General features: G+C 43.6%; 3 protein-coding genes across 4 annotated transcripts; all 3 read right to left on the bottom strand.

The window, feature by feature from the left end:
- Positions 1 to 632: 632 nt before the first annotated feature.
- Positions 633 to 12,245, bottom strand: osbp2a (oxysterol binding protein 2a). Its single transcript, XM_070989296.1, has 14 exons — positions 11,763 to 12,245; positions 10,721 to 10,926; positions 7,070 to 7,320; positions 6,770 to 6,938; positions 5,897 to 6,017; positions 5,727 to 5,793; positions 5,433 to 5,567; positions 5,075 to 5,320; positions 4,805 to 4,925; positions 4,526 to 4,629; positions 4,139 to 4,234; positions 3,620 to 3,804; positions 3,289 to 3,509; positions 633 to 2,433 (listed from the first exon to the last, which is right to left on the bottom strand). Exons 1-14 carry the CDS (start codon positions 11,921 to 11,923, stop codon positions 2,291 to 2,293), a joined length of 2,226 nt encoding a protein of 741 aa, XP_070845397.1. The 5' UTR covers positions 11,924 to 12,245; the 3' UTR covers positions 633 to 2,290.
- Positions 12,246 to 13,128: 883 nt separating this feature from the next.
- On the bottom strand, positions 13,129 to 23,688 carry atp6v0a2a (ATPase H+ transporting V0 subunit a2a). 2 transcript variants are annotated; one of them, XM_070988362.1, is made up of 20 exons: positions 22,900 to 23,688; positions 22,400 to 22,478; positions 22,171 to 22,268; positions 21,177 to 21,314; positions 20,721 to 20,818; positions 20,498 to 20,624; positions 19,024 to 19,106; positions 18,837 to 18,930; positions 18,532 to 18,744; positions 17,261 to 17,411; positions 17,007 to 17,146; positions 16,759 to 16,916; positions 16,565 to 16,655; positions 16,355 to 16,473; positions 15,515 to 15,725; positions 15,305 to 15,424; positions 15,097 to 15,213; positions 14,684 to 14,801; positions 14,363 to 14,534; positions 13,129 to 14,128 (listed from the first exon to the last, which is right to left on the bottom strand). In XM_070988362.1, exons 1-20 carry the CDS (start codon positions 23,008 to 23,010, stop codon positions 14,026 to 14,028), a joined length of 2,541 nt encoding a protein of 846 aa, XP_070844463.1. In that variant the 5' UTR covers positions 23,011 to 23,688; the 3' UTR covers positions 13,129 to 14,025. The 2 variants fall into 2 exon arrangements, with proteins under 2 accessions (XP_070844463.1, XP_070844464.1); XM_070988363.1 differs by having other exon boundaries at positions 20,721 to 20,797.
- A 356-nt stretch (positions 23,689 to 24,044) lies between these two features.
- Positions 24,045 to 27,053, bottom strand: nfkbil1 (nuclear factor of kappa light polypeptide gene enhancer in B-cells inhibitor-like 1). Its single transcript, XM_070988360.1, has 4 exons — positions 26,661 to 27,053; positions 26,465 to 26,577; positions 25,732 to 25,843; positions 24,045 to 25,648 (listed from the first exon to the last, which is right to left on the bottom strand). Exons 1-4 carry the CDS (start codon positions 26,929 to 26,931, stop codon positions 25,050 to 25,052), a joined length of 1,095 nt encoding a protein of 364 aa, XP_070844461.1. The 5' UTR covers positions 26,932 to 27,053; the 3' UTR covers positions 24,045 to 25,049.
- Between the last annotated feature and the right edge of the window lie 326 nt (positions 27,054 to 27,379).

Genomic DNA, 27,379 nt, shown 5'->3' with positions numbered 1-27,379 from the left:
GTCATCACTCATCATCTGCATTTGCTCACTATTTTCTTTGTGTTTTTTGATCTTGTTGTGGAATAAATTTTGGGTGCCACAAATATAATCTTATAATGTTGATATGTTCTGGGAAAGAGGCTGCGACATAATGGAGGACAATTATGAGGTAAAGGTTATGGCAAGTCTAGATATCCAAAAGTCAGTTTGTAAGTATATTGTGTATTGTCAGGTCAGACAGTTCTGGCGTCTGGTTTGTTCTTTTGCACTTATGACAGCAGCTGACATTCAACTTTAACCCAGAGCAGCAACACTGTCCCAAGATAAATTTATTGTTGGCCTGAAGCCATCCTGACAGACACTGTGTCTCTCTTCTGTGTCATCTGTCCTTTGAGAGATCAAATATTTCAGTAAACAACAACACAATGGCATCTTTATGTTTTTATTTGAGCTCAAAAATGTAAACTTTTTTGAGATCATTGGGCACAAAAGGTGAGTTCACATCAGGTTTCAGTAAGAGTCGACAAACAATTAACTAGGTGAAGAGGCTTTTCACTACAGAAGTGCTTAAGCACTCTAAAACCATGCATAGCTACACTATATGTTGTCATGATAACCTTTGTGTTAATGTAGCATGTATCATTACCTGCAGGTAAACATAACATTGTGCTTTATTTGAACAACACCTTATTTGCATCATCAATATTATATACTGCTCATATTCAGAATTTCATTCCCCCAACATCTCACTGACTGGCATACAATCCTGATTCTATTTAAGCTTATATATACACAAACAGAGTTTAGGTGGTGCCCAAAATGTGAATGTTCAAGTAATGTCAAACAATATTTTCTTACAGTGGTTTAAATGAGGTGATTCTATTTCTATTATATTCTTGCTATATACAGGCCAAAATCAACCAAGCAGTCATACATGTTATAATACATAGTAAGATGAAAACTATAAATTAATAGTTTAATGCTGGTTATAGAATGTACGTTTACCACTAATGTACACTGCTCGCTTGCACACGAGAGTCTTAGCATATGTACTGCTAAGCCTTTCTTTAATTGTTTTCTGTATAAGTCAGATTTCTTTACATAACCATCAGTCAGATAATGGAATACTGTTACTAAAACACAGGTTTGGTGCTGAATAAAACACCTTGCTGACTTGGGAGTCAGCAGGTTTGTAGACAGAAACCACTTTTGTTGCTACGAATCAAGATGACAAACCCTGGCATTTTTAGTCAATTTTAAATGAACTAAAAGAAAATTCACCTTGAAGTATATATAGAAGTGTCCCCATAGGAAAAGCATTGCCTGCCAGATTTCTATAATGTGGTTATATTGGACCTTCAACTTCATTACATAAACAAGGCTAAAACTACCATTGAACACAATAAAATTCCTTGCTGAGGAAAATCAACCAAACTTCCATGAAGTTTGGGGACTCATGAGAGACTATTTTAAAAGTGAGTGGTCAAAATAGATGTAGCAGAGGTGGAGATATTTTCACTTTTAGTGCTTAGAATGGGTCAGGCTCTAAAAATGCTGGATCCTACATTTCCCATAATGCAGCTCAACAGCGTCTTTAGTTAGACCTTCCCAGCTTGGTAAACTTTTCAACCTCCACGCCCCCAGTTTGTAACACAGGCCATCTGTTACAAATCTGTACAAGTCCAAGACTGGACAATAACTGTAAATCCTTGAAGATACACTGAAATTTCAAGAAGTAAAATAGTAAAAACCCTCAAGAAACAGGGGGATCAATAAATGAACTTCTGCTGAAAACGCCTTTCAGTGCAGAAGACTCCAGTCCTTTTAAAGTCTGGTGTTTTGAACCCAGCATGAAAAACATGTTCCAGCTTTGAGGAGAACAAAACATTCAGTTCATATGCCACTCCCTGCCCCCGAGCTATCCTTTAACACACCCACTGGAACAAGTGTGTTTTGGCATAGAAATCATTTCCTTGTAAAGCATAGTCTATATTGCAGCCCCCGACACACACTGACCCACATGAGAACACCATGTATTCTGATAAATTAGTTCTCTGCAGGGCTGGTTAAGTGTACACACGGAGTGAGGCCATGCATTCTGAAAACACAAGTTATAATAGAGCAGAAGAGAGCAGATTAGTAAGTGGAAGCAGGTTGCCGCAGCTTGTTTTTGTGCTTGAAATTCTGGGAGTGACGGCTACTTTCAATAGCACACACACACACACACACACACACACACACACACACACACACACACACACACACACACACACACACACACACACACACACACACACACACTACTTTTGTCCTAGAAGATCTCAGAACATTGGCTCCAGTCCTGCCTTTCTTTGGCCTCCCAGTAGCCCCCCCTGTAGACGTAGGTGCTTTCTCCTGTTGAATCATCTGTCCTCTTCTCAAACCACAGGGGCTGGTAACCCTCGATGTCTTGCCCTAATAACACAGAATCACGTTTTCTTAAGGCGTGACTTGAATATGTACAGTTTTGTCCCACTTCCTCTGTCCATTCTATTGTACTCGTCATGGAAAATAGCCTGAACTCTGTCAGAAGAAGGCTGAGTCCAAATCACAGTGTGACCATTCAAACTATTATGTGAAGTAAAGAGAGAAGTAAGTAAGCAAGAGTGAGAAAAAAAGGAACTAAAGAATGAAAGGAAGCAAGCAGGGAGGGAGTAAGGAACTACAGAAGAAAGTAAAGAATCATTTCTTCTACTACTTCCTTCTGTAGGTCTTGGGTAGGAAATAACAGAAAGGGAGATAAAGAAGGTAGGAACTAAAGCAGGAAGTTAAGGAAGAAAGTAAGTCAGAAGCAAGGAAGGAAGGAAATAAAGAAAGTAAGGAAGACAAGGATGTAAAAAGGAAGCAAAGATGAAAGTAAAGAAAGTATGTAAGAGGGAAGTAAGGAAGAAGGTAAGAAGGAAGGAAGTGACTAAGGAAGTAAAGGAAGTACAAATTAACTAAGGAAGGAAGCAAGGAAAGAAGGAAGTGGATAAGGAGGTAAAGAAGGTAGGAAGTAAAGAAGGAAGGAGGGAAGGAAGGAAGGAAAGATGGAGGTGAGTAAGTAAAGAGTGGAAAAAATGAAAAAGAAAGAATGCAAGAAAGAAAGGAATAAAGAAAGGAGAGTGAAGGAAGAGAGTAAAGAAGGATGTGAAGAATTAAAGAAAGAAAGGAAGTAAAGTAAAATGAATTCCATACAGACACAAATTAAAGTTGTAATTTTACTTTCAGGTGCAGTTTAGCTTGTTAAACTTTAATCCCTCTTATTCTTGTTGGTTTCCATGTTCTCACCTTCCTCCAGGGCCTGACTGGCTTGAGCCTCCTTTCTCTTCCTCTCCAGCCTCTGACACTCCTCCAGACGCTGCTTCTGGACGTTCGCTTCATCCCACAGGCCTGCCTCCATCAGGCGCTGGTCTGGCCGCAGGCGACTGTCAGTGGGAGCGACGCCCTCTTCTGGTTCATTGAGAGTCAGAGCCAAGGAGGAGAAAAAGTGCATGTTTTCTGCATTATCTCTGGAGAGTGAAACAAACGACAGACAGCGCATGAAGACAATGGCGAAGAGCTATCGAAGAGGACAGATCTCAAAGGTTTGGGAGAAACGTGTTAGATAAGATAAACATACGGGAGAGGATATTTCTTCCACAACAGTTTGGGCTGAAGAGTCTGATAAACGGTCTTTTGTTTGCCTTCAGAGCCTCCGCACCCTTGGCTGCTGTCCACTATCTTGGCACTCTCCATCTTGTCGTCCCAGGTTCCTGACAGGATGTAATGGGCTGTGCCCTCTCTGTCCTCTACCACTCCCGTCACCTAGAGACACCAGAGAAGGTGGCACACAGGAAGAGATCACTTACATGCACACTCTGACTGCTAGGCACTGACATATTCACAGCTGAGGACTACTTTACTTAACTCTTATATTCTAATTTTGCACTGATTTCTAGGCAGATGCTGGCAAAAAGCGATGCTACGTACATCTGCTAAAACAGCTTTGCACATTCTTGGCACAGACCTCTGCCTTCTGCCAAGTGTAAAACTGTGTCAGTGCTGACAAATCTGAATGAAGACGACCAACAACGATGTGAGCTGTCTGTTTCCTGTCTGAAACAATTCATCACAGAATGAAAAGGTACAACAGACGTACTTTACGTGGGACTTCTCTGGAGAAGTAGCTGTAGGGGGAGAATTTGAGGCGGCAGGTGTCCTTGGTAGTGTTGTTGACAATGTCGATGTCTCCAGACTGCCAGCAGCAACAGACAGTAAAACAGACGTGACTTAAAGAGTATGATGACCCAAATTACTTCCCTCAGTGAGGTGGCAAACACACACATACACACACAAAAACAGTAAATTTCCTTTCTGTTGCCTAATTATTTATTTTTTTGGAGTGAACTGTTTTTAATTGGGAGTCTAGCTTTTAATTTTCCATTATTTGTTACTATTTTTACCTTTTTTTTTACAGGTCAAACTCACACACACACACACAACATCAGAGACAGGTTGTGTTTTTGACAGTTAAAGTAGGACACACCTGATCAATCCAGAGTTTCCCCACAATGATGTTGTGCACCGTTGAAGTCACTTTGCTCCACACGTAGTGGTTTCCGCTTGAGTGGAACTGCAGGTGAATGTTTCCTACAGCGAGGAGAAGGAAGACGCACAAACATCAGAAAGGTGCAGAACATTACAGTTTTAGAATTAGTAGCTAAATTATTCATGTTCTAACAAATATCTGGATATCTTGTTGTGGTACATGTACTGTATACTGAAGTGCATCAAGATAAAGTCCTGACTTTTACTTGTTTCTTACCGAATGGCATGACAGAAATATATTTCCCACGAAACTTGCTATCAATAGTGATGTGCTGCCACAAGGTCCATCCTCGCTGTGAGGTCACATGGTGGGCAGCAGCTGGTGGGTGATGACTGACCTGAGAGTGAATGGTATCAGCTGGTGTCAGCAGAGGCTATACAGACATCACACTGTATGTTCTTCACTACAGGGTAATTTTATATTTATACAAGTAAAAGTGTGTCCAAACATGCCTGTAAGGAGACTGTATGGCTGTGTTTGTCTCACCTGCTCAGAGATGGAGCGATAACCGTACTCCTCCAGTCGGTCCAGCTCGTACGTCTCCCCCAGCAGAGGGTTGAAGGGTTTGGCTGTACGATGGACGGTGGTGGAGTAGGAGGAGACAGAAAAGGCTGCCACCAGGCACATCTGCTCCAGAGAGGAGTCGCAGCGAGCCGCCCGGTCCAGGAGCTCGCTGTACTCCAGATCCTCCGTCAGGCGCTGCAGCATTGACAACGGCTCGTTGAAGTTTACCTGCAGTCAAGAATTTAGTGAGTGGTGCAGGTAATTGCACATTTGGAATAGCCATTTATTTCTATTCAAGCCATATATCACAGGCAACTTGTACTGTATGTTTTTCATTTACAGGCATGGGTATTTTGGACAGGTCTTTGCCAATACAGTTCTTCATGATGCTCCACAGGTTAAGAGAGTAATTTGGTTTGTCGGGAATACGACTGCGTCTTGTTCTTCGTAGCATGTGGTTTGTGCCTGAGGTGTCCTGACAAGACAAAACACAAAGGTTTACTCAATGTAAAAACTGAGACGTCCAAAGAAAAGACCAGGTAAGATCACTCTCTATGTGTGAAAGTGCGTATGGGTGTGTATAGCAACAACAAGTTCTATTTATTTCATCAGTATCAGCATGCTTGGGACCTACATTCTCATTGTGAGTCCAGTCATTGGACACTCCTCCGCTCATCATACTCTGATTACTCCCTGAGCGCCTGAGGGAAAGCAACATCATTTAAATACATGCCAAAGGCACTGTGCTTGTGGCTGATGTGGGACACAGCTCTGAGATCACTCTGTGCAGAGATAATGTCTCACTTGTGCTGTATGTTGCCACTAGCAGTCACAGTTATGAATGCAGGTGAGTCCTCCATGGCATCGAAGAACTCTGCCTCGTCATTCTCGTCACTCGCATCCCCCTCCTGAGACCGCTCCACACCTACGGCAACAAACACAGGACAAGGGGACAGAGTGTCCTCAATCTATAAAAAAATATACATACTGTAAAAAAAAACAACTTACAGTTATTAGGCTTATTTATTGCCCTGCAAATTGTGCCAAACAACAAAAATGCATTGACAAAGAGGACAGCAGTCACAAGAAGAAACACACTGACATTTAATTAATTTGCCTCACACTTTAAAACTATGCCCTCAAAATGTGTTAAATTATCAGATATGACATCCATCCATCCATTTTCTATACCGCCTATCCCTTTCGGGGTTGCGGTGGGGCTGGAGCCTATCCCAGCTGTCAACGGGCGAGAGGCGGGGTACACCCTGGACGGGTCGCCAGTTGATCGCAGGGCAACATATACACAGACAACCATTCACGCTCACACTCGCACCTAGGGGCAATTTAGAGTCACCAATTAACCTAATGAGCATGTTTTTGGTCTGTTGCTGTGAGGTACGCGCACTACCTGCTGCGCCACCGTGCAGCCCAGATATAACATCTTCAGCAAAACAAACATCACACTAAACTGGTAGTTTAGGAGGGCTACTTTGTTGTTAGGTGTTTCTTTTACTCTCTCTTTCAACGAAAATGAATGCACGAGAAGCTGAGATATGAGAAGTCTGACTGAGGGACACCGTCTATGATAGGCATGCATCACTACTACTGGCCAGAAGAGGGCCATTTTCCTTTTCTGTGAGAGTACACTTAGGACACAGAGAGAGTGATGTGTCTCACCTGTGTATGAGGTGGGATTCTCCCTCCAGGCTCTCTCTAAGCTGTTGTGCTGTTTGGCTAGCTGTTCGATGGTCTCCTCCAGATGGTGACGCTGTTCTCTCACATGCTGCAGGGCCTTTTGCCACCTCCGGCTGTAAGATTCTGCTACGTCCAGAAAGTCACGACAAGCCTGAGTTGTGAACACAGCACACATCAAAGGAGGCAGGCAGAGCCCTCAAGTTGCATTCCCCTCAGACATACGCAACTGACCAGTCTCCCACTTAGAGCGGCTGCGCCGGCTGAGGCACTGCGTGAACTCACATTGATCATAGCATTGGAGGTGATGCGGATCAGGGTGGCTCGCTCATTAACAGCTTTCACTTTGTCTGTGCTGTCACCGGATACACGCAGTTCCTCAAGTTCGCTGAGGGAGCGCTGCAGGGCGGCCCCGTGCTTTCCAATCAGCTCATTACAGGTGCTCAGGTCGTCTAGCTTGCTGGCCAGAGTCTTGAGCACCCCTTGGGTTAGGACTCGGTCCTCCTGAGGTACAGAGCCTTCATCTCCTGAGTCATCTTCACACAAAGACAAAAAAAGGCAGTGCACAAATTACATAAATTAGTAAATATGCTTGGGTATCATTAGAGGTTATTATGTCTGAACAATTTGGGTGTTTTTGGTGTTGAAATGATGGACGGGAGTAAACAGAACACAGGAAATCCATTTCTCATCAGACATATTGAGAAAGGCATTTTAAATACTCTAAATTTGGACTGAGATTGAAAGTGTTAGTGGGAAACGGATGGAGGGAGATAATAACACCTCACACCCTGATCCCCCACACCCCTTCCTCTACAAGATGGGAAAGCTGTGAATGAACACTGTTGCCCTGGAAACGTAGGCCTGTGCAATCGGGAGGCGAGGCTATTTTTAGAAGAAAATGGAGAAAAAAGATGACGCACTACCCTTTTCCTCCTCTCCCTCTACCCCTTGTTGGCATGAGCTGAGCCATCAGTCTCGGGGATTGTAGAGGGAGAGCAGGGAGACTGAACTGATTACGAGACATCAGAAAAGAAAAATCATGATGTCAATTTTAAAGCTGCTTCGCTGCTTGAACCCGTCATCTGCACTCTCACACTGACCCTCTTTTAGATTAAAATGCAGATAAATTTGGACAAAATATTTTCCTCTATCTACTTGGTCCACATGGTAATTGAAGGAGTGATTTCTTTGTATGGCAGCATCATGACATCAAGTGGAAACTGTAGATGTTTTATGCATGAATTTACACACATCGCCTTGTAATTCACTCACATATCTGGTACTAAACGTTGGGATTTTTGACAAGACTTTTAAATAAATTCTGAGGCTCTGAATAGCGCTTCTCCGTCAATATGTTGGCAATTATGGACCTGCAGGAAACTGTGCTCTATTAAAAGCCCCCGGATTCGAGACACCTGAAAAGGCTCTGCTGTCATTTCTACAAAATGTATATACTGTCTAGTTTCATTATCCAGACAGATGGAAATGTCAACACAAATAATCCATCTTTAAAACGCAAACAACTGCTTCCATCATATGTAATGAAACGTCTCTCGGTCAAAACATTTCCTCCCTGTTGAAAGAAACAGATTGTGTGTGTAATCTGAAAACTCCCGAGCATGTTGAGTGAATCTAGGCCAGCGTCTGCATCGCCTGTGAGTACCAGAGCAGGAGGACAAACTACTGTGCTTGACAAGAGGGGAAAGGAAATAAAAACAATCAGGGCAAACTGGATTCACAAAGTCTCAGGAGGAGAAGATTAAAAATGAGAGGGTGACAAATCCTTCAGGCATCTGTAATGTTTTCATGACCAACATACAGTACAGACAAAAGGATCTCACTGGACTTATTGTGCTCCAGGCGTTACTTTTTGCTTTTTTAAATGGGCGTGCACTTGGACATGCATGTCAGGGATACTGGTCTGCTCTGAGCACTAATGGGTTATTTTTCACGCAGGACACCGGAAAGTCTGAGACAAATTGGTGACTCATCGTTGAATCATGAAAACACACCCACAGGTGATAGAGGGAGCGACAATATGGACACAGTGTGGGAAGAGGGAGTTTGAGTTAAAAACCACGGGATACGCTGTAAGCTTCTGCAACACAGATGAGGTCTGACTGCAATGTGCTGAAAGCTTGCTGTCGCACATCCTGAGCTCTAAACAGTTATTTGGATTCACTCTCACGCTCGCATTTGTTCAACTTTCACCCTGGATTTACTGGTTGAATGAGGGGTTTGAATTTTGTTTCACAACATACTCATTATAAAATGTGTAATGTAGTGCTATTACAAGATAAGTGCCTGATAACTTCTGCAACAGCAACCTCATTTAATTCACCTTTAGCCAGTTCATTTGCCTCGGTATTATTGTCACTAAGCGCATAACCAAACCATGCAATAATAATCTGCAATCAAATCACACACTTCACAAAAGACACACAAGTATCTGTGCCTGCATGTGCATAAAAACACACAAATTATTCTGTTGAAAAATGTGTGAGGCAAACTGTATTTACCAATGTTTGTTCGAGAATAAGGTTGGCCGGACATTAACATACATGTAGAGCTGTGGTCAGATTATAAATCCATGAATTTATTGAAAACAATCAAGTAACAGAAATGTAAACCACAATTTCTTAACTGTGGGAATCCTCAGAATAAAGTGAGGCTATGTAAAGTCTTATGAATGCACTCAGATCCTTAAATCCTGTGAAGTATGTTGGCTGTAATCACTACCAGTAAGGCAAAATCCATTGTTACACAATGGTAGTTGCACCTCACACATCAGTCGTGGTCTTTGTATGCTAATATGATCAGAGTCAGACAATACTGATTTGCATCTTGCAGGTGCAAACCTTTTACTCAGCAGTAAAGGGCGCTCAAAGGCACACACCTCTCTGAATGATTCATCTAGCAGCTTTATTTACCACAACAATCCGGAGGAAAAGTAGGTTTCAAATCAGTCGGAAAAAAAGAGACAAATATGGCACGTTCGACTGTCCTGTTGGGAAATCTAATCGACATATTTACTAAGACATTTGCACAGCATACAGCCAAACTCACCAAAACTCAACAAACAGACACACTCTGCAACATTTACAAACACACACATGCATGAAATCAAGCATGTAAGTACACAGCTTCTATCTGAATGCTTAATCTGCCCTTATTAAAATAATTAACAGATTACTTACAAGGTGACACTCAGTGAAAAAGCTGCACTCGTGTCTCCCTAATGTCCACAGAGTGTATGGTGAAAAATGTTTTCAATGAAAATCCTCACACCCTCTCTCTTTTTTTACCCCTCCTGGAACCAGAAGGGTAGGAGGAGTCTAAAGGAAGGTCATTTCATTCAGCTCTCACTAACGTCATACTGAAGGAGATGGAGGGGGGGGAAAGGAGGCGGAGTGGGAGGGAGGCGATAGCTGCATGTGTGCACATTTGTGCAGGAGAGAAGGGAAGACAGAGAGAGAGAAAAGCCCACAGTGCAGCTCTGCTCCTGTTTCCTGACTTTTAAGCATCCACGAGGAACAAATAAGGTTAGATAGACAGCAGCACATAGAAAATGTTTCCAAGCCTCACAGAATAGAGATCATAATACATGATATTGTAATTCTGTATTAAGTGATTGGGTCTTGCAGGAGTATTGTAGGAATCATAGCCGACAGAATGAGTCCATATGATTAAATGCAGATTTTACATGAACAAACATCACACACTTGTCTCATCAGAGCAATGATCAACACTGCCCTCTTGTGGCTTGTTGTCTACATAGGGCTACAAATAAATAAGATATTCTTTTAGATAAAGTGGGTCTTGGATGCACGAGCCTGCATTCAGGTTCCAGCCAAAATGACTACGTCAGACTTTCTCAGGTGATTCATGTTCGTCCTTTGAAGCACATATTCTGGGACAAAATCCCCCTCTCACCTGAGTGATGCATCAGCAGAGTAGCATTGGCCTTCGCTTGCTGCAGGGCTGACACCCATCGCTGACACTCTCCCTCAGAGGTGGCCTTCAGGTGGTAGCTTCGGCCTCCGCTTGTTAACACCAAGTGGCAGGTGTCACCCACCTCGATGTGCGCCGTTGCCAAGGGAATGGTGCCCCGGCAGGTGTGTGCCATCTCTGCCTGAGTCCTGAGGGAAACAAACAGTTGTTAATAATGGCGCGTGGCAGCAGAACACCCAGATTCCACGTTGATGTGCCCCATTTACAAAATGGGGCAGCTCCATTTCTGAATGATTAAAAGTAGTGACAAGCCAGTAAGTCTGTCACACAATCAAGTCTCAATGATCCTTTCTAGGCTCACAAGATTTGGACAACACGTAGGCAACATGTCTCTGGATGCTTTGAACGATATGCGCTGCAGCTTCACAGTCTGACCTTTTGGCTTACATACACACTGTATGCTGTTTGTGTAAGATTACACAACTGACATGTTCAAAACACAAAAAATACTTTAAGGTATAATCATATACAGAACAAATGCTGCACTCCTCTTAGGCTCCTTCATTTCAGAAACGGTTATCTCTGTTTTTGACTTATGTTTTGCTTTTTCTTTGTTTTTTCCCCATGTAATTCAAACTATTTTACAGCAGCTAGTTAGCTAAACTTGTTAACTAACCCACATTTTATACTTTCTTGTATGAAGCGGTTAAACCGAGGCCGTAGCCATGAGGTCAAAATTGGGTTAATTTAGCCGTTGAATTGAATTTTTATTCTTCACCAGTCAAAAATCGTAACGTTCATCTTATTGCTATGACTCAGGTGGTTTTGTTAAAGCTTCATTCAGAGCATTTCCTCCAGGTTTACAGCTAAAAAGTTATATTTCTCCATAAAAAATACCCCCTTTTTAAATAGATGCCCTCTGCCTACATGCGGCTAACAAATTCAGTCATGATAAACTTTTCATGTTGGGGGAAAAAACGGAGTCAGGTCGAGCACCGAGGCTCGCTCTCACCGTCGCCGTTACCTGTAGTAGGACAGCAGGCCGTTACTGAGGACGAACCACCGGCGCTGGTAGCCCTTCAGGTAGTTGGTCCATTTAAAGAGCCAGCCTCTGTAGGTATCCGAGGACGGCAGGTGGAGTCCCGGCAGAGTCGGGGAGGGCAAACTCTTCACCAGCTCGTTCATTTCTCCCGCTTGGCCGCTAACGTTAGTGCAGTGGGATGGACGGAGGCGCAGTTTCAGTGGACTTCCTGCTGCCTGTCAACAGCTGCACCTTCAGCTAGCTGCGCTGTCCTCCGCTAAAGCTGCTGTTAGCTTGCAGCTGTTTGCTGAAGCGGTGTCAGCGTCCCCCTTCACCCCGAGGGGCTTCAAAAAGATCTACTGACGCTAAATGTTTCAGCTAAGAGGAGATACAGAAGAAGTACATCAGGGTAGAAAACTGTACACCGGCTGCACTTTGACTGCGTGTTCATATAAAGCCCGTGGATGGGATTGGGGGGGGGGGGGGGGGGGGGGCTGATGACGTGCTTACTTTTTTTTACGCATCATTTTGCTTTTTTATTTAATTTTTCAATCTTTTGATTTCTCTGTTGGAGGAAGAATTCTGTCTCATCCAAATATCACGCCATGGAAAATGAAATTAATATTAATTAAAAAAAATCAAATAAAAGTCATACATTTAAGATTGAACTTTGAACATTTAAGAAAACCTTTCATACGTCTTTAAAATAAATCACAATTCGGAGATTTCAGTCTGAGATTTAAGACAATGAGTCAGAAGTTTTAGCGTGACATTTTCACACAGCGCCTTCAATTATGTTGCATCTGCGGCACTCAGCTGCACTTTGCGGTTAAAGCCACTAGGGGGCATCTTGATCTTAGAATAGAAAATGTTGATTATCATCAATACAGTTTGTCAAGGAAATGATCATCATTCATCATTTTGGGTAACATTTTCTTCAAACTGTGTGTGAAGAGTAAAATAATTGTGGAAACGTGAAATTAGCACAGGCAGAATTTCTTACAAATCAGGTTTAGCGTTGTTAAAATGGACATTGTTATTCTTTACATGAAGCCCATGAGCTTCCACAGAGTGGCTGCTAGTCTCCCCAAGATCCCCATTAAAATCACAATGACTTAAAATGACGAAAAATGCAGTCTGAACCAGGCATAAAGATCAGAAAATATAAGAAATAACCAAAAACTGTAATCATTGTTGTCAGTACAACAGGACAAAGACCAGAACTGAGGGCAAGACAAGAGGCAGCAAACCCAGTTTAGACTGTGACAGAACAGCCTGTACGTTTAAAGTGATGGATTAATGATTATGGAAGCCGTTTCTAATCAATTAACAACCAGAGAGCTAATAAAATCACACTGGACACGAAGGCTTCATTTGCTTGCATTTCTTGAAACCTTTATTCAACACATCAAAATGGTAAAATATTAGGCTCTTGTACAGACAATAATTTAAATAAATACCATGACTAATTATCATTAACAAACGCAACAAGCAGTATCATCAAAGAAAGACCTAAGGCTTCTTGACTTTAAGTGGAGTATTTGATTCTTTTCTTTTGATTACAGGGGAGGTTACGTTTAAATAAATGCATTAACGAGTAAATAAGCAAACAGCTAACAGTTGAGGATTATTTCCATTTGGCATCATCGCAGTCATTAGTGAAAACTTTACATTGTACAATCATTTCTGCAAAGTGCTTTGTGACAATATGCCTCACAAAAAGGGTTGTAATGTTTTTTGTTCTTTCTTTAGGATTTCGATGCCTGCAGGTTTTAAAAAACCCAAAGGCATCTCCATATCATCATCTGAAATAAATCTCTATGGCACTACGTCAGGATGCTTGACATGGTCTTCAATAGATATCGTTGTAACATATTTGAACTTTACATTGCACTGTATAACGGTTTATTTTAAATACCATGTTGTAACCAGTTTACACAGCACAATGCAATTAAAATATTCACCGGTGGGACGAGTAGTGTTGAGCGATGTCCCACCTTCAAAATGAAGTCATTAACAGAACAAGAAGAATTTTCAGCCTCTGTTTATTCAGAGGTTTGCTGGGTACAGTAGTAAGGCAGTCAGCACGGCCGATAACGCTTTAAAAATCGTCATGGTGAAAAACTTTGCTACAAGAGTGAGTTTCAATCCATTGTCTTGAAGGTTTGTTGTCGTTATCACAGTGTGAATTGTTCCAGCTTCCAGCATCCTTCCCAACTGTAAAGTCTGCCTCCACTCATATGCAATACCATCAGTGTCCCTACTCTTAAAGCAGGCCATCTTGTTCAAAAACCGAGGGCAGAAGGGAGAAGTCAAAGGGCACAAACTTGACACCGGTTCCATGATAGAATTTGTTCTGAAACTCCACCCTGAAATCAAATGTTCAAGCAAGCGAGAGCAACAATGAGGACGGTGAATGCAAACAATGAACTCGATGTCTCAACCTTAATGTTTCTATATTCAAAAGAGTCATTATTGAAGCTCTGACATTTTATAGGTAAAATGATTAATCACTTCATCGAGAAAACAGAAGCTAATTACAACAGCTACTGAACTGAGGAATGGTCGTGAATGCTCAGATCATTTGGCACAATGAGACCCACCAGTGCAGTCGGAGAGCGTGGAGGAACGCTGATAAGCCTTCCATGACGAGCAGGATGGACACGGTGAGCATGGCGAAGAGGCCAAACACAGGCACCAAGAACACCACCCCGACTCTGGTGGTGATCCTCAGGCCCAGGCGCATCACCATGGCCCACAGCACCTCTGACAGCTCTGAAACCAATAAAACCAATGTCCATAAGCATGCACGATACACAAAGACACACACAAAAATGAATTCATGTGGAAGGTAAAGAAATGAAAAGCGGAAGTCGGTAGCACAAAGAAGCTCAGAGTGCATGACTTTTTGTGGCTGCACTTACGAGCATGAGCCAAGCTGAGCGCCCACAGGCGCAGGTATGATGCAGTGTTGGAAATGCAGCCCAGGCAGTACTCTATGGTGTGGATGGCCTGGTACAGGAGCACGTCTGCAAAGTCAAACTGCAAAACAGATCAAATAACACGTGGCAGGTTAAGAAATACAAATACAAGACAGTAAGATGCTGAAATGACAGCAAAAACAACAAAGTCAGCACACACGCGACAGACCGTTAATCATGCAGAGTAACAGCAGTAAACACCAGTGTCCTAAAAATGTCTGAAATACTGTTGAATAGACAAGACATGACACACACACACACTGGATCACACACACGTAAGACCATTTAAAGTTACATATTGCACCTTGAAATAGAACATTTCACATATAAAAGCAGGATGCTGGTGGATCTCTGACCTCTTTGGGAAGAGCTTCTCTGCTGGTCATTTCATCAAGTCCCTCCTCTTCATCATCCTCATAGGACGGTGTAGTGGAATTGTCATCCTCACTTACACGCCTCACCCTCTCATAACCCTGAGGTAAGACAACAGCGCTGATTTTGTGGAATAATGGACCAAAAACTACTCAAGTTGAACATATTTTAAACACATGTGATGACACATACTCTGCGTCTGCGCAGCCCTTTGCCTCCACGGTACAGCCAGTACAAGTAAAGAGGTTTCCCTAACAGCAGCACGGGAACTGACAGCATAGCTATCACAACTAAGAAAATCTGCAGTCCAGTCTGTGGAATCAAGATAACAAACATCGCGTTAACGAGGATCAAAACGCATCCAGAGCTGATAATGTTTCAGACGATACGGCCAACACATACCTGCCCTGGGTAGAGAGGAGTGATATCCTTCCCCTGCATGACAAACATGTTAATGAAGTGGATGAGGATGCTGGGAGCCTGGCTGGAGTCTCGTGCGCCGTATGCCAACCACTTGAAGAAAATCATGAAGACCAGGTAGCCAAAGAGACAGAGCAGGAAGAGCAGCTCAGGAAGAAATAGCAGATAGACATTAAATTTCTGTCGGAAGTGCCTGAAGGGAGAGAGCAAAGTGTGGGAATAAAGAAAGTGATGAGGTGGTGGTTTTAATGACTGGACCCCTCGATGCTTATCAAAACAACAGACGTTGATTTTAAGCAGGAATAACGTGAATGGAAGTTCTTTGTGTGATATTTGCGCAGGCAGACAGGCAGTCAAATACTTTGGTTTATGACCAGTTTCCTGCAAAACTAATGGCATTCCCATCAGTCTCAGCTGTACTTTGTGTTTAATGTTAATTAGCAAATTTTAGCATGCTAACACACTTAACTATGATGGTGAACATGGTAAACATTATACCTACACTGTACTAAACATTTAGCTTTTAGCTCAAAGCTAAAGAACAGCCTGACAGGGCTGCAAGCATGGCTGCAGACTCCTAGTGTTGTTACTAGATTTGGACAATAATGGAGGTCTATGACACAGAGAACCATCAATGCTGGTTAGGCAGTTAGTCAAGCAATAGGTTGCTACAACACAAATATAAAGACAAGATAATACTGTTTTATACATATACCAGACAATCTCAAAATCTACTTTATCTGGATGGATGCCCATGCTATCAGTGCATGAACAAAAGGGATGTAAGATTACTGCCAGAGACTTCAATCTCGAGTGACTCACAAGTGATTGAAGACACTCAGCACGACTCCAAAGCTCATGTGGATGACCCCAATAACAACTGACATCTTCATCTTGTAGGAGTTGAGGAAGGACAGCCGGTTCACTGCCATGTTCCATATCTGATGGAAAATAAAAAAAGGCAACAGAGTGACAATGGTGTGAAAAGAATCTAATTATATTCCGACTGTATGCCTGAGTGTATTTACTCACAGGATCAATGCCAAATGGGTACGGTCCACTGAAAACCCCACTGACATTAGGGTCTAATGTAAGTAAAGCATTTGTTTGGAGGGTTTTGTTTCTGCAACGTACAAAAAAGATATGTATTAATTAGAAAAACACCACATGCACTGACACACAGAAAAATTCGGTTTCTGAATGTGTGTATTTTTCTGATAACTCACGTCCACTGCTGATTTGTGAACATAGCCTTGACGCTCCAGCCAGAGCCAAATATGTTGAGCGACTTGGAGAAGCAGTCGTTGTAAATCAGCCCGGTGTAGATAGAGAAAAGCCCCATCATCAGGATGATGTAACGTCCGTTGAAGAACGTCGCCCATATCTGAGACCAGCAGAGACACAGCTATCAGCTAAAGCTAATCCACGATTATCAGATTCTGCATTATGGATGAGAGGAGCAACTCATTCCGACCTCATTACTGGATCGTTTCTTCTTCTGCTTTTTTTCCGTCAGCACCATCCACACGGCAAATAGACTCATTACCAAGCCGTGCCCGAGGTCGCCAAACATCACAGCGAACAGGAAGGGGAACGTGATGATGGTGTAGGGAGCTGGCAGCCAGAGAGAGATACACTCAGCGCACTCAGTTATAACCTCTCCAAAGCTGTGCTTAACAAAGGGATGCACAACGTTTAGTCTTTGCAAGAGGCAGTGTGAGTTCTTACCTGGGCTTACCTCGCGATAGTCCCCCACCCCATAAGCCTCCACAATGCTCTGAAAGCCAGATGTGAACTTATTGGTTCTCAAGAGGGTAGGTGGAGTGTCACTACTTGGGATGCGGTTCACAAAGGACGGCACGGTGGCATCACCTTTTCTCTGTTGAAAAAGAAGGAAAAAATGTAAAAGGTGACAGAGAAATCAGTACTTATTAAACAGCAGATGTGCGTTTGACACATTGAGGACGTTCAGTGTTCCCTTTAGTTCCCTGTGTTCACGCTGCATCGCATGTCAAACGCTCAAAGCTTTGAATGGTTCTCTGAAAACGTTTTTCTCTAGTGCACTGTGGGTGAAGAAACTGATCTAAAAACAACCAAATATGCAGCTTGAAGCAGAGGGAATTGCTGGCGTTCAACGTACAGCAAGAAAACAACAAATGATGAGCCAATAATGACACAAGAAAAAAGAAAAGCAGATCGAGTGGACAGGGAGTCATCTAAAATGCCTGTCCTAGTGATACAATTTGAGTGTTTAACAGCTGATAAGCAATGCCAATTCAATTAAGAGGCCAAAAATGATCCTCTGAAAACATGATTACTCTCTCACCCCTAAATCTAATGCAATGCATTAAACAAACGCTAATCGCAAGCAGGATTTTGGCTTCCATAAAAAGTCAGACTTGATCTGCTGCAACGTCGACACTTCGTGTTTAGAGAGGCTTTTGTGCGTCAAATCAAATGTAAGTAAGTAAACCTTTCAATCCTTTCAAAACAAGAGTAACATGATGCCTCACAGAAAATACAGTAGCCTAAAATACGACAAGACTGTCAGGAAGTGACTGAACATAGTCAAACAAAATCTGAAAAGAAGATCTTGAAACCATTGCAGTAAACATGATAAAAAGGTTATAAAGATGCCAGGCTATACAAGGGCTTTTTTTTAAAAAGCTTGTGGCTTAGCTGATCTGAGACTGAGGTGGAGTTTGTTCCACAGTGTTGGAGCTAAAGCAGTCACAGTATGATATCTCCCTTTGTCTTCAGCCTGAAGCGGGACTTAACAACATTTAGTTTTCAGATCTGAGAGGCTCTTAATGCAGAATAAGAGGCAGAAAGCGGAGCCAGACCGTGACGGGATTTAAAAGTAATTAACAGGATCTTGTGCACTATTCACAGGTAAACTGTCCAGTCACAGGTAGTCATGCATGTGCTGCTTAACCACTTTCAGCAGCAGCTGCAGGCAGATCACGAAATAATCAGGCCTAATACTTCTTCTTACTCACAGAGCCCTCCTCTAGCGCCCCACGCAGGTTTGCCAGGTCGCTGACGGGACACCACACCTCAGCAATCAGACACTTGTTGGTGACATCGAAGCTGCAGAGGTTCAGAATATGGTAGATTGCCTTCATCTTTTTCACCTGCACAACCCAGGTGTAGGCTGACTCTGAGGCCTTCTGCAGAACCTGCCTCAGGTAGTCCTCAGTGCGGTGCAGCACCTGGAGGAACGCATCAGTTAATACAAACACACTGAGAAAATGTGATCGGTGTTCCCAGCTGATGAAAAGTCTCAAGGCTTTATAAGGCCTACATTGTTCAGGTCTTGGATGCGTGTCCTTAAGCTGTCCAACACATCGGCCCGCTCCTCATCATTCTCAGGGTGGGGGTAAAGATGGCAGTGGTAACTGAGGACAACAAAGATGGACATGTGTGCTGATACTGAAGGAGAGGACGAGAGGCACTGAAATGTCAAAGTCACGTGATGACGGTGTTCTTACCAATCGCAGATCTTTTGAACTTTCTGTCCGATCTGGTCTCCCCAGAAAGAGATGAGAAACACGACACTTTTGCTTATCTCACCCTGAAACAACACAGATCAGGCAAATTATTACTAAAGCCCCCAAAAAACAAAGTCATAAAGTGATGAAAAAATAATTTTTATATGTATCCCTTCCACAACGCTTTTCATTTTGCGGGTACACACGTAGGATGTTTCACTTAACTACCAGAGCATCGCTTCATTGACATGTCATCTAATCACGCTCATTAAGCTGAAAACTTGGTTTCAAATGATCTCTCTATTACATCTCAGCTTCTTTGTAACTATCCATCCATCCATGTTCTATGGCGCTTATCCCTTTTGGGGTCGCGGGGGGGCCGGAGCCTATCTCAGCTGTCAACGGGCGAGAGGCGGGGTACACCCTGGACCGGTCACCAGCCGATCGCAGGGAACATACACACAACCATTCACACTCACACCTAGGGGCAATTTAGAGTCACCAATCAACCTAATGAGCATGTTTTTGGTCTGTGGGAGGAAGCCGGAGTACCCGGAGAGAACCCACGCATGCACGGAAGAACATGCGAACTTCACACAGAAAGGCCCGACCCGGGAATCGAACCTGCGACCTTCCTGCTGTGAGGCACACGCACTACCTGCTGCGCCACCGTGCAGCCCTTCTTTGTAACTTATTTTCTAAAATTTTATTAATTTTTAGATATGTGGCAATCAAAGTTAAAGATTTGATGAGAAAAAAAACATCTTATTTTAGCCTTCAAAATTCAAATCTGCTTCATCAGAAGAACTGTGCGTGGATTGGGGATGAGGCTCGATAGCACTTTCAAATCAGCATCAAATCCACTTATCGAATCAGACTCCTTTCAAATCTTGTTAGATTCACACTCATTTAAGGCTAAATTAAAACTCAAATATGTCTAATCAGATTTTGTTGGCTGAGAAGGCAGAAACGCATCTGTTTTTGTGGCAACTGTTACATTTATCAGATGAAATGGTTGTACAGTGGTGTTAAAGTGTGTTTTACAGTAACTCAGACAATCTTTGGCTGAACACAGACACCAGCTGCTGGGAGCACATTAACCGGGAAACTGCCAAGATTTTTTATTTCAGCCTTTGTGGATTGAATGTTCAAATATGCCACGTTCATACTGTTTGTTTTACCCAGCGACAGTAAAATATCAGCTATCGTCACATTTTATTTCAAATGTGTTTAAATTCTGTTTGGTACATGGAAATATGTGTGTCACGTCAGACACAACATTGTGTTCATGCAGGAAACAAACACACACACACACACACACACACACACACACACACACACACACACACACACACAAACACACACACACACACACACACACACACACAAAGAAATTCCTGTTTGATTTCGACATGCAGAAGAAATGTCACAGTATTTCTCTTGGCTCACTCATGAGCTACGCAGTTGAACTCACAGTGTCCAGATCAGCAAGGTTCTCATCCACCTCTGCGTAGCTGAGGATGGTGTAACCCTTACACACTCTCCACAACATGCGCTCGAAGGCCTCCACCTTCACCCGCTGGATAAGACCTGACACAAACCTACAGCCGGGGGAGAGATCAGATCAGCTTTAGGGCTCATTTCCTAATGATGTCATGACTGTTGCGTGGATGTAAATGACGTGTACTGCAGCTCACCCTAGCTTGGCTCCAAGTCTTTGCATACCGGTGCATCCTGTCACTGAGTCCGTCTCCATCGTGGGGAATTCTTCATACTGGGGACCAAGAGCCTCATGCTAATTATAAAAAGGAGCATGTTTCATTCATGACAGCTTACATTAACTGCTCCTTAAATGGTTCCACACAAAGCTGATGTGATGTTCACACGTTGGGATGTGATGTTTAGCCTCACGAATGGCTGTCTCACATATTCTCATTGCTTCTAATACGGCAGCCCGGATGAGTCAGGTGCAGCTCGTAACGGCTGCATTGTGACCGTAGCATTAATTAAAGGCAGCACTAGATCCACCTCTGTCACCCGGGGAAACAAAACACATCAGTGATAAGAAAACAAGATGCTGCTGGCGAGGTGAGGGGAAGCGTTCTGCGGTTGGTGTGAGTGATGAATGAGCCGCTGAGCGGAAACACACTCACTCTGGAGCGGCTGTGTATGAAGCTCCGCGTGATCTTCAGCATGTGCGTGTACTCGGTGAGCTCCAGGAGGTTCCTCCGCAGCTTCTCTTTGTTTCGGGCCACCTCGCTGAGCTCCATCTCCAGCCTCTGAAGCTGCTCCTGAACGTCAGCACACAGTGAACACCAGCTTAAGTCTGAGTTCAGCTGTCAGATAGGGCGAGGTAGAATTAACTAATTTAATTAACTTAATTGCAAATATTGATCACATTAGATTGAATCCCAATGTGCAGCATTTGTCGTCTATAAATATACGCAGAGAAATGATAAATGCTGGTAAATGTGATGTAACCGATATGACTCATCTTTGTAGCAGTGCTGGCATGTGTTCCTGTTATTTTGTCAACCCTCCATACAAGAGATACTGTGTTAATGAAGAAGGAACCTTCCATTGTTACATATGCAAAACACAAAAAAGTAAAATATATCATGCTTTTGTAAAAATGTAACTCGATATCATGATATATATGATATAAATGTAGCATATTGAAAGTGCACAATCAGTGATGACTGGGTGTTGGTATTAACCTGGTTTTCTGTTTAAGCATCATATCTGTCAGACCTTTGGATAAACCCAGTTCTCCCAGTTTAGAGAATCCTGAATTCTGTTAAATGGAGCACCAGAAGCAGGATATCATGGAAAGTAAGCAACTCATCCAGGTTTCTAATTGTTCTCCAGCACGTGCGCAGGTGAGTCCTCAACTCAGGTTCTGACTCATATGAACTCACTGCATACAAAGTCTAAGTGGGTCTGTAGTGTGAGTCCTTTGTGTTCATGCAGAGAGAGCCAGAGCTCAAGACTACCGTTGAATTTCTGATAATATGAAGCTGAACCTGAACTCGAGGAGCTGAAACAAAAGGCAAAAAGGTAAATGGTGCATCCCCATATAATCCCAACCCTTGCTAACATGCTCAGTTAAAGGCTTTTAGAATAAAACGTGGCTGAAATGACACTCACCATGATCTCAAGGACTTGTCTGGGTGGCGGGGCAAGGGGACTCTCATCCTCCTCTGGAACGGCTATGTTAGCCTTCTGGATCTCCCTCAGAAGGTAGCCTGTCCACAAAAGCACACTGATAGTTTGTTTCATGGTAATTACTGCTGGGGTGCTGTTTTACAAGATATATCTGTCCAGGTGTATGCTCAGGCTACGCCCACGTGATGAACCGTCCCAGGTGCTCTCTTACCCAGAATTCTCTCCATCTCCTCGCACCTCTTGATTTCGCTGACGAAGCGCCGCTGGAAAGAGCTGACACTTGGGTTGAGCTGAAACCAGAGGAGCATCACAGGTCAGGTGGCTGCATCGGTCAGTGCATAACAGGGTCCATCATGGTATATATACATGCAGCTTTAGACGGGCTGTGTTATAGTTCATTAGGGTTTATTATAGTTTAAATATGATTAAAACCTCCATCTATTGTACACTCTCATCTCCCTTGACTTTAAACCTTGAAATATTATTCCTTTCAGACAGATAGACAGATTCAGTCTTTATATTTCACAAAATTGTGGAGGATCATTAAGGTCTTTTTATGGGGGTTGAAGTTCAGCATTCACTCCCTCCCTCCAGTATACATGCAAGGTAAGGCAGAATCAATTGATTCTGTATGAGAATAAATAATGCATACAATGCTACGTTGGTAAAAATGAGTGTTTGTGCATCATAATCATCAGCCTTTCTACTCACATCTCGAAACTCGACCAGCCCCAGCTCTCCGAGCTCACTAATGCAGTCATATTCAGAGCCGGACTGCAGAAACAATTGCGCCAAGCACATCTCCTCACTCCGAAACACCATCTTTACGTGGCAGACGGCGCTCCTCCGCCGCCTGATAATCTGCCTGTAGCCGACTGAACCTGGACAACGAGCCGTTTACGACAGGCGAAAATAGGACATCACAAAATTCAAGCCTTCGGTGCGTGGCTTTAAAAGCCCTCAACCAATTAACATCCCCCCCGAGGATTAATTATTGTGTGATAATAACGACGGTTTTCAGAGGGGGGGATGTTTTCTCATTCTGCATGTGGGTGTCGCGCCGCTTTGTCTCTCCTCCAGTCCGCCTGATGCCTAATGAATAAACAACATGAAGACACAGACAGAGGCCATCCTATTGCACCTTTTGCGTCGAGCGATCGGAGAGAAAGGCGTCATCCTGTGGGCGCTTTACCTTGAACACCTGTCATTACAGCGCAAAAACACGGCGACGACGCAACGCTGGCCGGACAGAAAAGAGCGACATGCGAAGTGAAAAGAGAAATGTTCAAGCCGCCGAGGAGACCAACGGGGCTGAAAGAAGCATCACCCGTCAAAATAAGACCGTCAGAAATAGACTACGGCCTTTATTCGCGCTACGTCGGCCGGCAATTGACACAGATTGCGTCTCCGGGTTGCCAGATATTGTCACATCCGCTGAAATCATCGCGTGTTCTCGATGTAGAAAGCAAGAGGTTGAAGTGTGAAGCTAGACGTTTGATTTGGCAGTCAGCAGCTAGAAAGACACAAAGTGCATCATGTCTGACCACAAGTGCAGTCTGACTGATATTAATGTGCACCGTGTCGACACTGAACCGGGAGCATCCTGCTGAAACATCAGCTATTTGACGGCCTCAAGCCTTCATTTGCTGAACTTCAGTGAATTTACCCTCACTAGATCCACTTTATTTATTGCAATAAAATTAGCCATAATCTAAGTTTTTGGTGCAATTCATTACTCTCTCATTCAAAATTATGGGTTTTCTTCGCCTAAAGGGGGTTAGCTCACAAACCTGGCAACCCGCATATCTTCTTATTCTGTTCCATCACTGAAAGCGGGCCGACCACCTGCTCTTCTTCGGGTGTGAAATCCTTTATTTATGATGTTTTGAGACTATATGGTAATTTTGGCATTTCCAGAACAAATTTTCCAAGGAGATAAATTATTACAGCATGTTTTAACGTCCGAGCATCTTTGTCACGACGCGCTGACGACAGCCTGCTGTGCTTCAGGAGTAAAAACACCTTTAGTTGGCCCACATGACTCAACACAAACCTCAGTCAGGCTTGGAGAAACCTGGCTGTTGTTACTTTCATTCTTTTAAGATCAGACATTTAACAGAAGAACCGTGAAGCTCAGCGGTCAGTCCAGCACCTAAACCACATTGTGAGGACACATTTGTTTAACATTTTAAGCAGGATTACTTTTTTTATTTCCACCTTTTACAGTGTAAAAACAACACAAAAGAAAAGGGACCAGAAGCAGAACTGTGGCCCCCCTGCACGGTCAGTATGTAGTCACACCCTCTTTGGCAGCTATGCAGACACTCTTTGTCTTCAGCTCAAAGTCTTTTAGTTCTTGTTTGGGGGATTTTCGGTACGATACGGTGCTAAAATTGTACAAAACAAAAACAATGCACTAACCTTACTTAAAGTGTTGAAGGGAATGTTTCATCTTCAACTTAATGTGTTTTGAAGATCAGTCTACTCACTTAACTATTCACACTAACATACATTTTTACTCTTGAGGACCAAACCTTTTAATTCCACTGTATTTCTTAGACGAGCTCAGTCTGTTTTGTTTGCATCCAGCACAGCTCACTCATATAAATTTGAATGCATGCAAAGAGGTGCTGCTGCTGGCGCCCTCTCATTGGTGTTTTTTCCATTAGGATATGTTCACATTTACATACGTGGCACTAGTGCTGTTTGTGTGGATGACTTTCACCTGATGATGGTCTGAGGATCGAAACACTGTTGATAAAATGACTGTAAGCGACTGGCGGTGTGCTGTACCTTACAGAGGTTTTACATACAAACATTTCCAGAGAAGATGATTCTGTGTTTCTATAATTTACTGAATTTTAAGTCCTAAGACTCTGCGCCAGTCTGTTGAGCTCCTGCGACAGAGCTGTGACCATATCCAGGACCCGCTGCTTGTCCTTCTCGTCTAATCGAGCTTCACATCGCTGAGCAAATTTGTCCGGATGCCACAGCGCTTGCTGTTTCCGGAGAACTTTACGAAAGGTCGGCAGGTCCTTTCGGTCCACGCCGTGCAGCATCACATCCACCATATCCTGCACGGTACCTCGTGGAGCTGGCCAGGGGATGTCACTGTAGCTCAGCTTTGTGCTGTCAGCTGAGGAGCCAGCGTGAAAAGTAGCCGCACACCCCTCCTCGTACCTGCGCTTCCTCCCCTGCCGAGTCTCTTCCTCTTTACGTGCTGCTCGAGCCAAATACTCCTCATGTTCCCTCTGCAGCCTCTCATGCAGCTCCTTGTTGCTTTGCTCTTCCTGCTCTCTCTCTTGTTTGCTCTTCTTTCTTTTCCACCCAGAAGATGCCCCCGCCGCCGCCGCCAGTCTTTGAGCTTCGGCGTGCTTTTTGCTGAAATACTCTCTTCGAATTCGATCAGCCCAGTCCCCAAAGTCTTCCTCGTCGTCATCAACAGGAAGAAAATCATCCGCTGTGAAGCAAATACAGCAGTGTTACTATCAACTGAAGAAAGTTGAAACACAAGTCAGCATTAAAGGATGAGTTTAAATTTACCGTCATACACTCCAAAGGTTTCACAGAATTCATCCTCGCATTCACCAAACAGCTTCTCCAGCCACTCCTTCTCAGGGTCTGCTTGAGGTGGAAAGCTCATGTTTCCTGCAGTCTGTGAAGAATACAAGGAAATGATTATACCACACTGAAAGTACTAATTAATATCAAAAATACCTTGGTAAACTTAGGAAGTAAAAGACCAAAACATGCTAAATCACTGATATGATCTGAGTTATTTCAAATCTGCTCTCAAAAATATTGGCCGATACATTGGTGTATATATATATATACTGTATTGATGTCATTTTGAATCATAAAATGTATTAATGGGCTGCACGGTGGCGCAGCAGGTAGTGCGCATGCCTCACAGCAAGGTCACAGGTTCGATTCCCGGGTCGGGCCTTTCTGTGTGAAGTTTGCATGTTCTTCCCGTGCATGCGTGGGTTCTCTCCGGGTACTCCGGCTTCCTCCCACAGACCAAAAACATGCTCATTAGGTTAATTGGTGACTCTAAATTGCCCCTAGGTGTGAGTGTGAGTGTGAATGGTTGCTTGTCTTGTGTGTTGCCCTGCGATCGGCTGGCGACCGGTCCAGGGTGTACCCCGCCTCTCGCCCGTTGACAGCCGAGATAGGCTCCGGCCCCCCCGCGACCCCGAAAGGGATAAGCGGCATAGAAAATGGATGGATGGAAAATGTATTAATAGCATGGATCCATTACTAAACGCACTGTCACCTCTGTGTGTTTCATCCACTTCAGCAGGTCTTCAGGAGTGACTCCGGCGCTGTTGGGAGCATTCATAGCCTCTGGACAGCTTTTTATGAGAGGCACGACCAAGTCATCATATGCTGAAGGAAAAACAAAAATAAAACCCAATGTAAGAGGAATGGCGGTTCAGGTTTAATTCAGCTGCTTTCCCCGTCGTCCTCACCTGTTTTCCCGTGTTTCAGAGCCCCGTTGACCGCGGTGTGTAGCGCTGTGTCTCCTTTACGGTCCTTCTGGAGAACATCGGCTCCGTGTTCAAGCAGCAGCCGCAGCGCAGCGTCGTCTCCCCGGCAGCAGGCCAGGTGCAGCGGGCTCCTCTCCCTTCTGCCCTGGGAGAAGTTCACGTCCAGGTCCCGGTGCTTCCGCAGGTACGACTTCAGCTTCAGCAGCCGACCCTCCTCCACGTATCTCCACACCCGCTTCTGTTGGTGAGACATAGGGACTAAAAACGCGCCAGACTGTTTGACGAAGTTAAAGGTAACTGCTTTTGTAAGCTGTTTAAGTTATCTTTAAAAAGCCATAACATTAGCGGAAAGTGGTCCTTCTTCGTAATAAGTCCGAAGCTCGCAACTGCTCGGGCACCAAAGTTCCGGCAACATAATGGTTCCGGCATTGCCACTAGGTGTCAGCATTGGCTACTTTTCCAAACCAGCCATCAGCTGATGTGTTTCACGCTGCTTTGATTAACAGCACACTGTGGCAAGACAGGCTGCCATGAAATGAAGCTTGTATGCACATAGTGATGTTTTTCATTCTTTCAGGACTCTGTCGCAGTCTCCCAGATGGTTAATTACTCTGGATTCATAAGCTCCCCCTGCTCTCTTTGGGTTTCTGTGCCTCAGCCTCTTTTCAACACGCCACCTGTCCGGAAGATGTCATGTTAAG

Source organism: Chaetodon trifascialis, chromosome 20, assembly GCF_039877785.1.
Source record: "Chaetodon trifascialis isolate fChaTrf1 chromosome 20, fChaTrf1.hap1, whole genome shotgun sequence".
NCBI lineage: Eukaryota > Metazoa > Chordata > Actinopteri > Chaetodontiformes > Chaetodontidae > Chaetodon > Chaetodon trifascialis.
The sequence above is the reverse complement of the archived record's forward strand: the minus strand, read 5'-3'. Positions and strand labels throughout refer to the sequence as shown.

What these genes read in the sequence shown, in the direction of transcription:
- osbp2a (XM_070989296.1), bottom strand. Translation starts at nt 11,923, where the DNA reads ATGAACGAGCTGGTGAAGAGTTTGCCCTCCCCGACTCTGCCGGGACTC. An exon ending in CCTCCAATGCTATGATCAAT is followed by an intron (nt 6,939 to 7,069) that starts GTGAGTTCACGC and finishes TTCACAACTCAG; the next exon opens with GCTTGTCGTGACTTTCTGGA. An exon ending in GGAAACTCTGGATTGATCAG is followed by an intron (nt 4,235 to 4,525) that starts GTGTGTCCTACT and finishes TGCTGCTGGCAG; the next exon opens with TCTGGAGACATCGACATTGT.
- atp6v0a2a (XM_070988362.1), bottom strand. Translation starts at nt 23,010, where the DNA reads ATGGTGTTTCGGAGTGAGGAGATGTGCTTGGCGCAATTGTTTCTGCAG. An exon ending in GGCTGGTCGAGTTTCGAGAT is followed by an intron (nt 22,479 to 22,899) that starts GTGAGTAGAAAG and finishes CTCTGGTTTCAG; the next exon opens with CTCAACCCAAGTGTCAGCTC. An exon ending in TTCACAAATCAGCAGTGGAC is followed by an intron (nt 16,656 to 16,758) that starts GTGAGTTATCAG and finishes TGTACGTTGCAG; the next exon opens with AAACAAAACCCTCCAAACAA.
- nfkbil1 (XM_070988360.1), bottom strand. Translation starts at nt 26,931, where the DNA reads ATGTCTCACCAACAGAAGCGGGTGTGGAGATACGTGGAGGAGGGTCGG. An exon ending in AGTGGATGAAACACACAGAG is followed by an intron (nt 25,844 to 26,464) that starts GTGACAGTGCGT and finishes TATTCTTCACAG; the next exon opens with ACTGCAGGAAACATGAGCTT. An exon ending in AACCTTTGGAGTGTATGACG is followed by an intron (nt 25,649 to 25,731) that starts GTAAATTTAAAC and finishes TTTGCTTCACAG; the next exon opens with CGGATGATTTTCTTCCTGTT.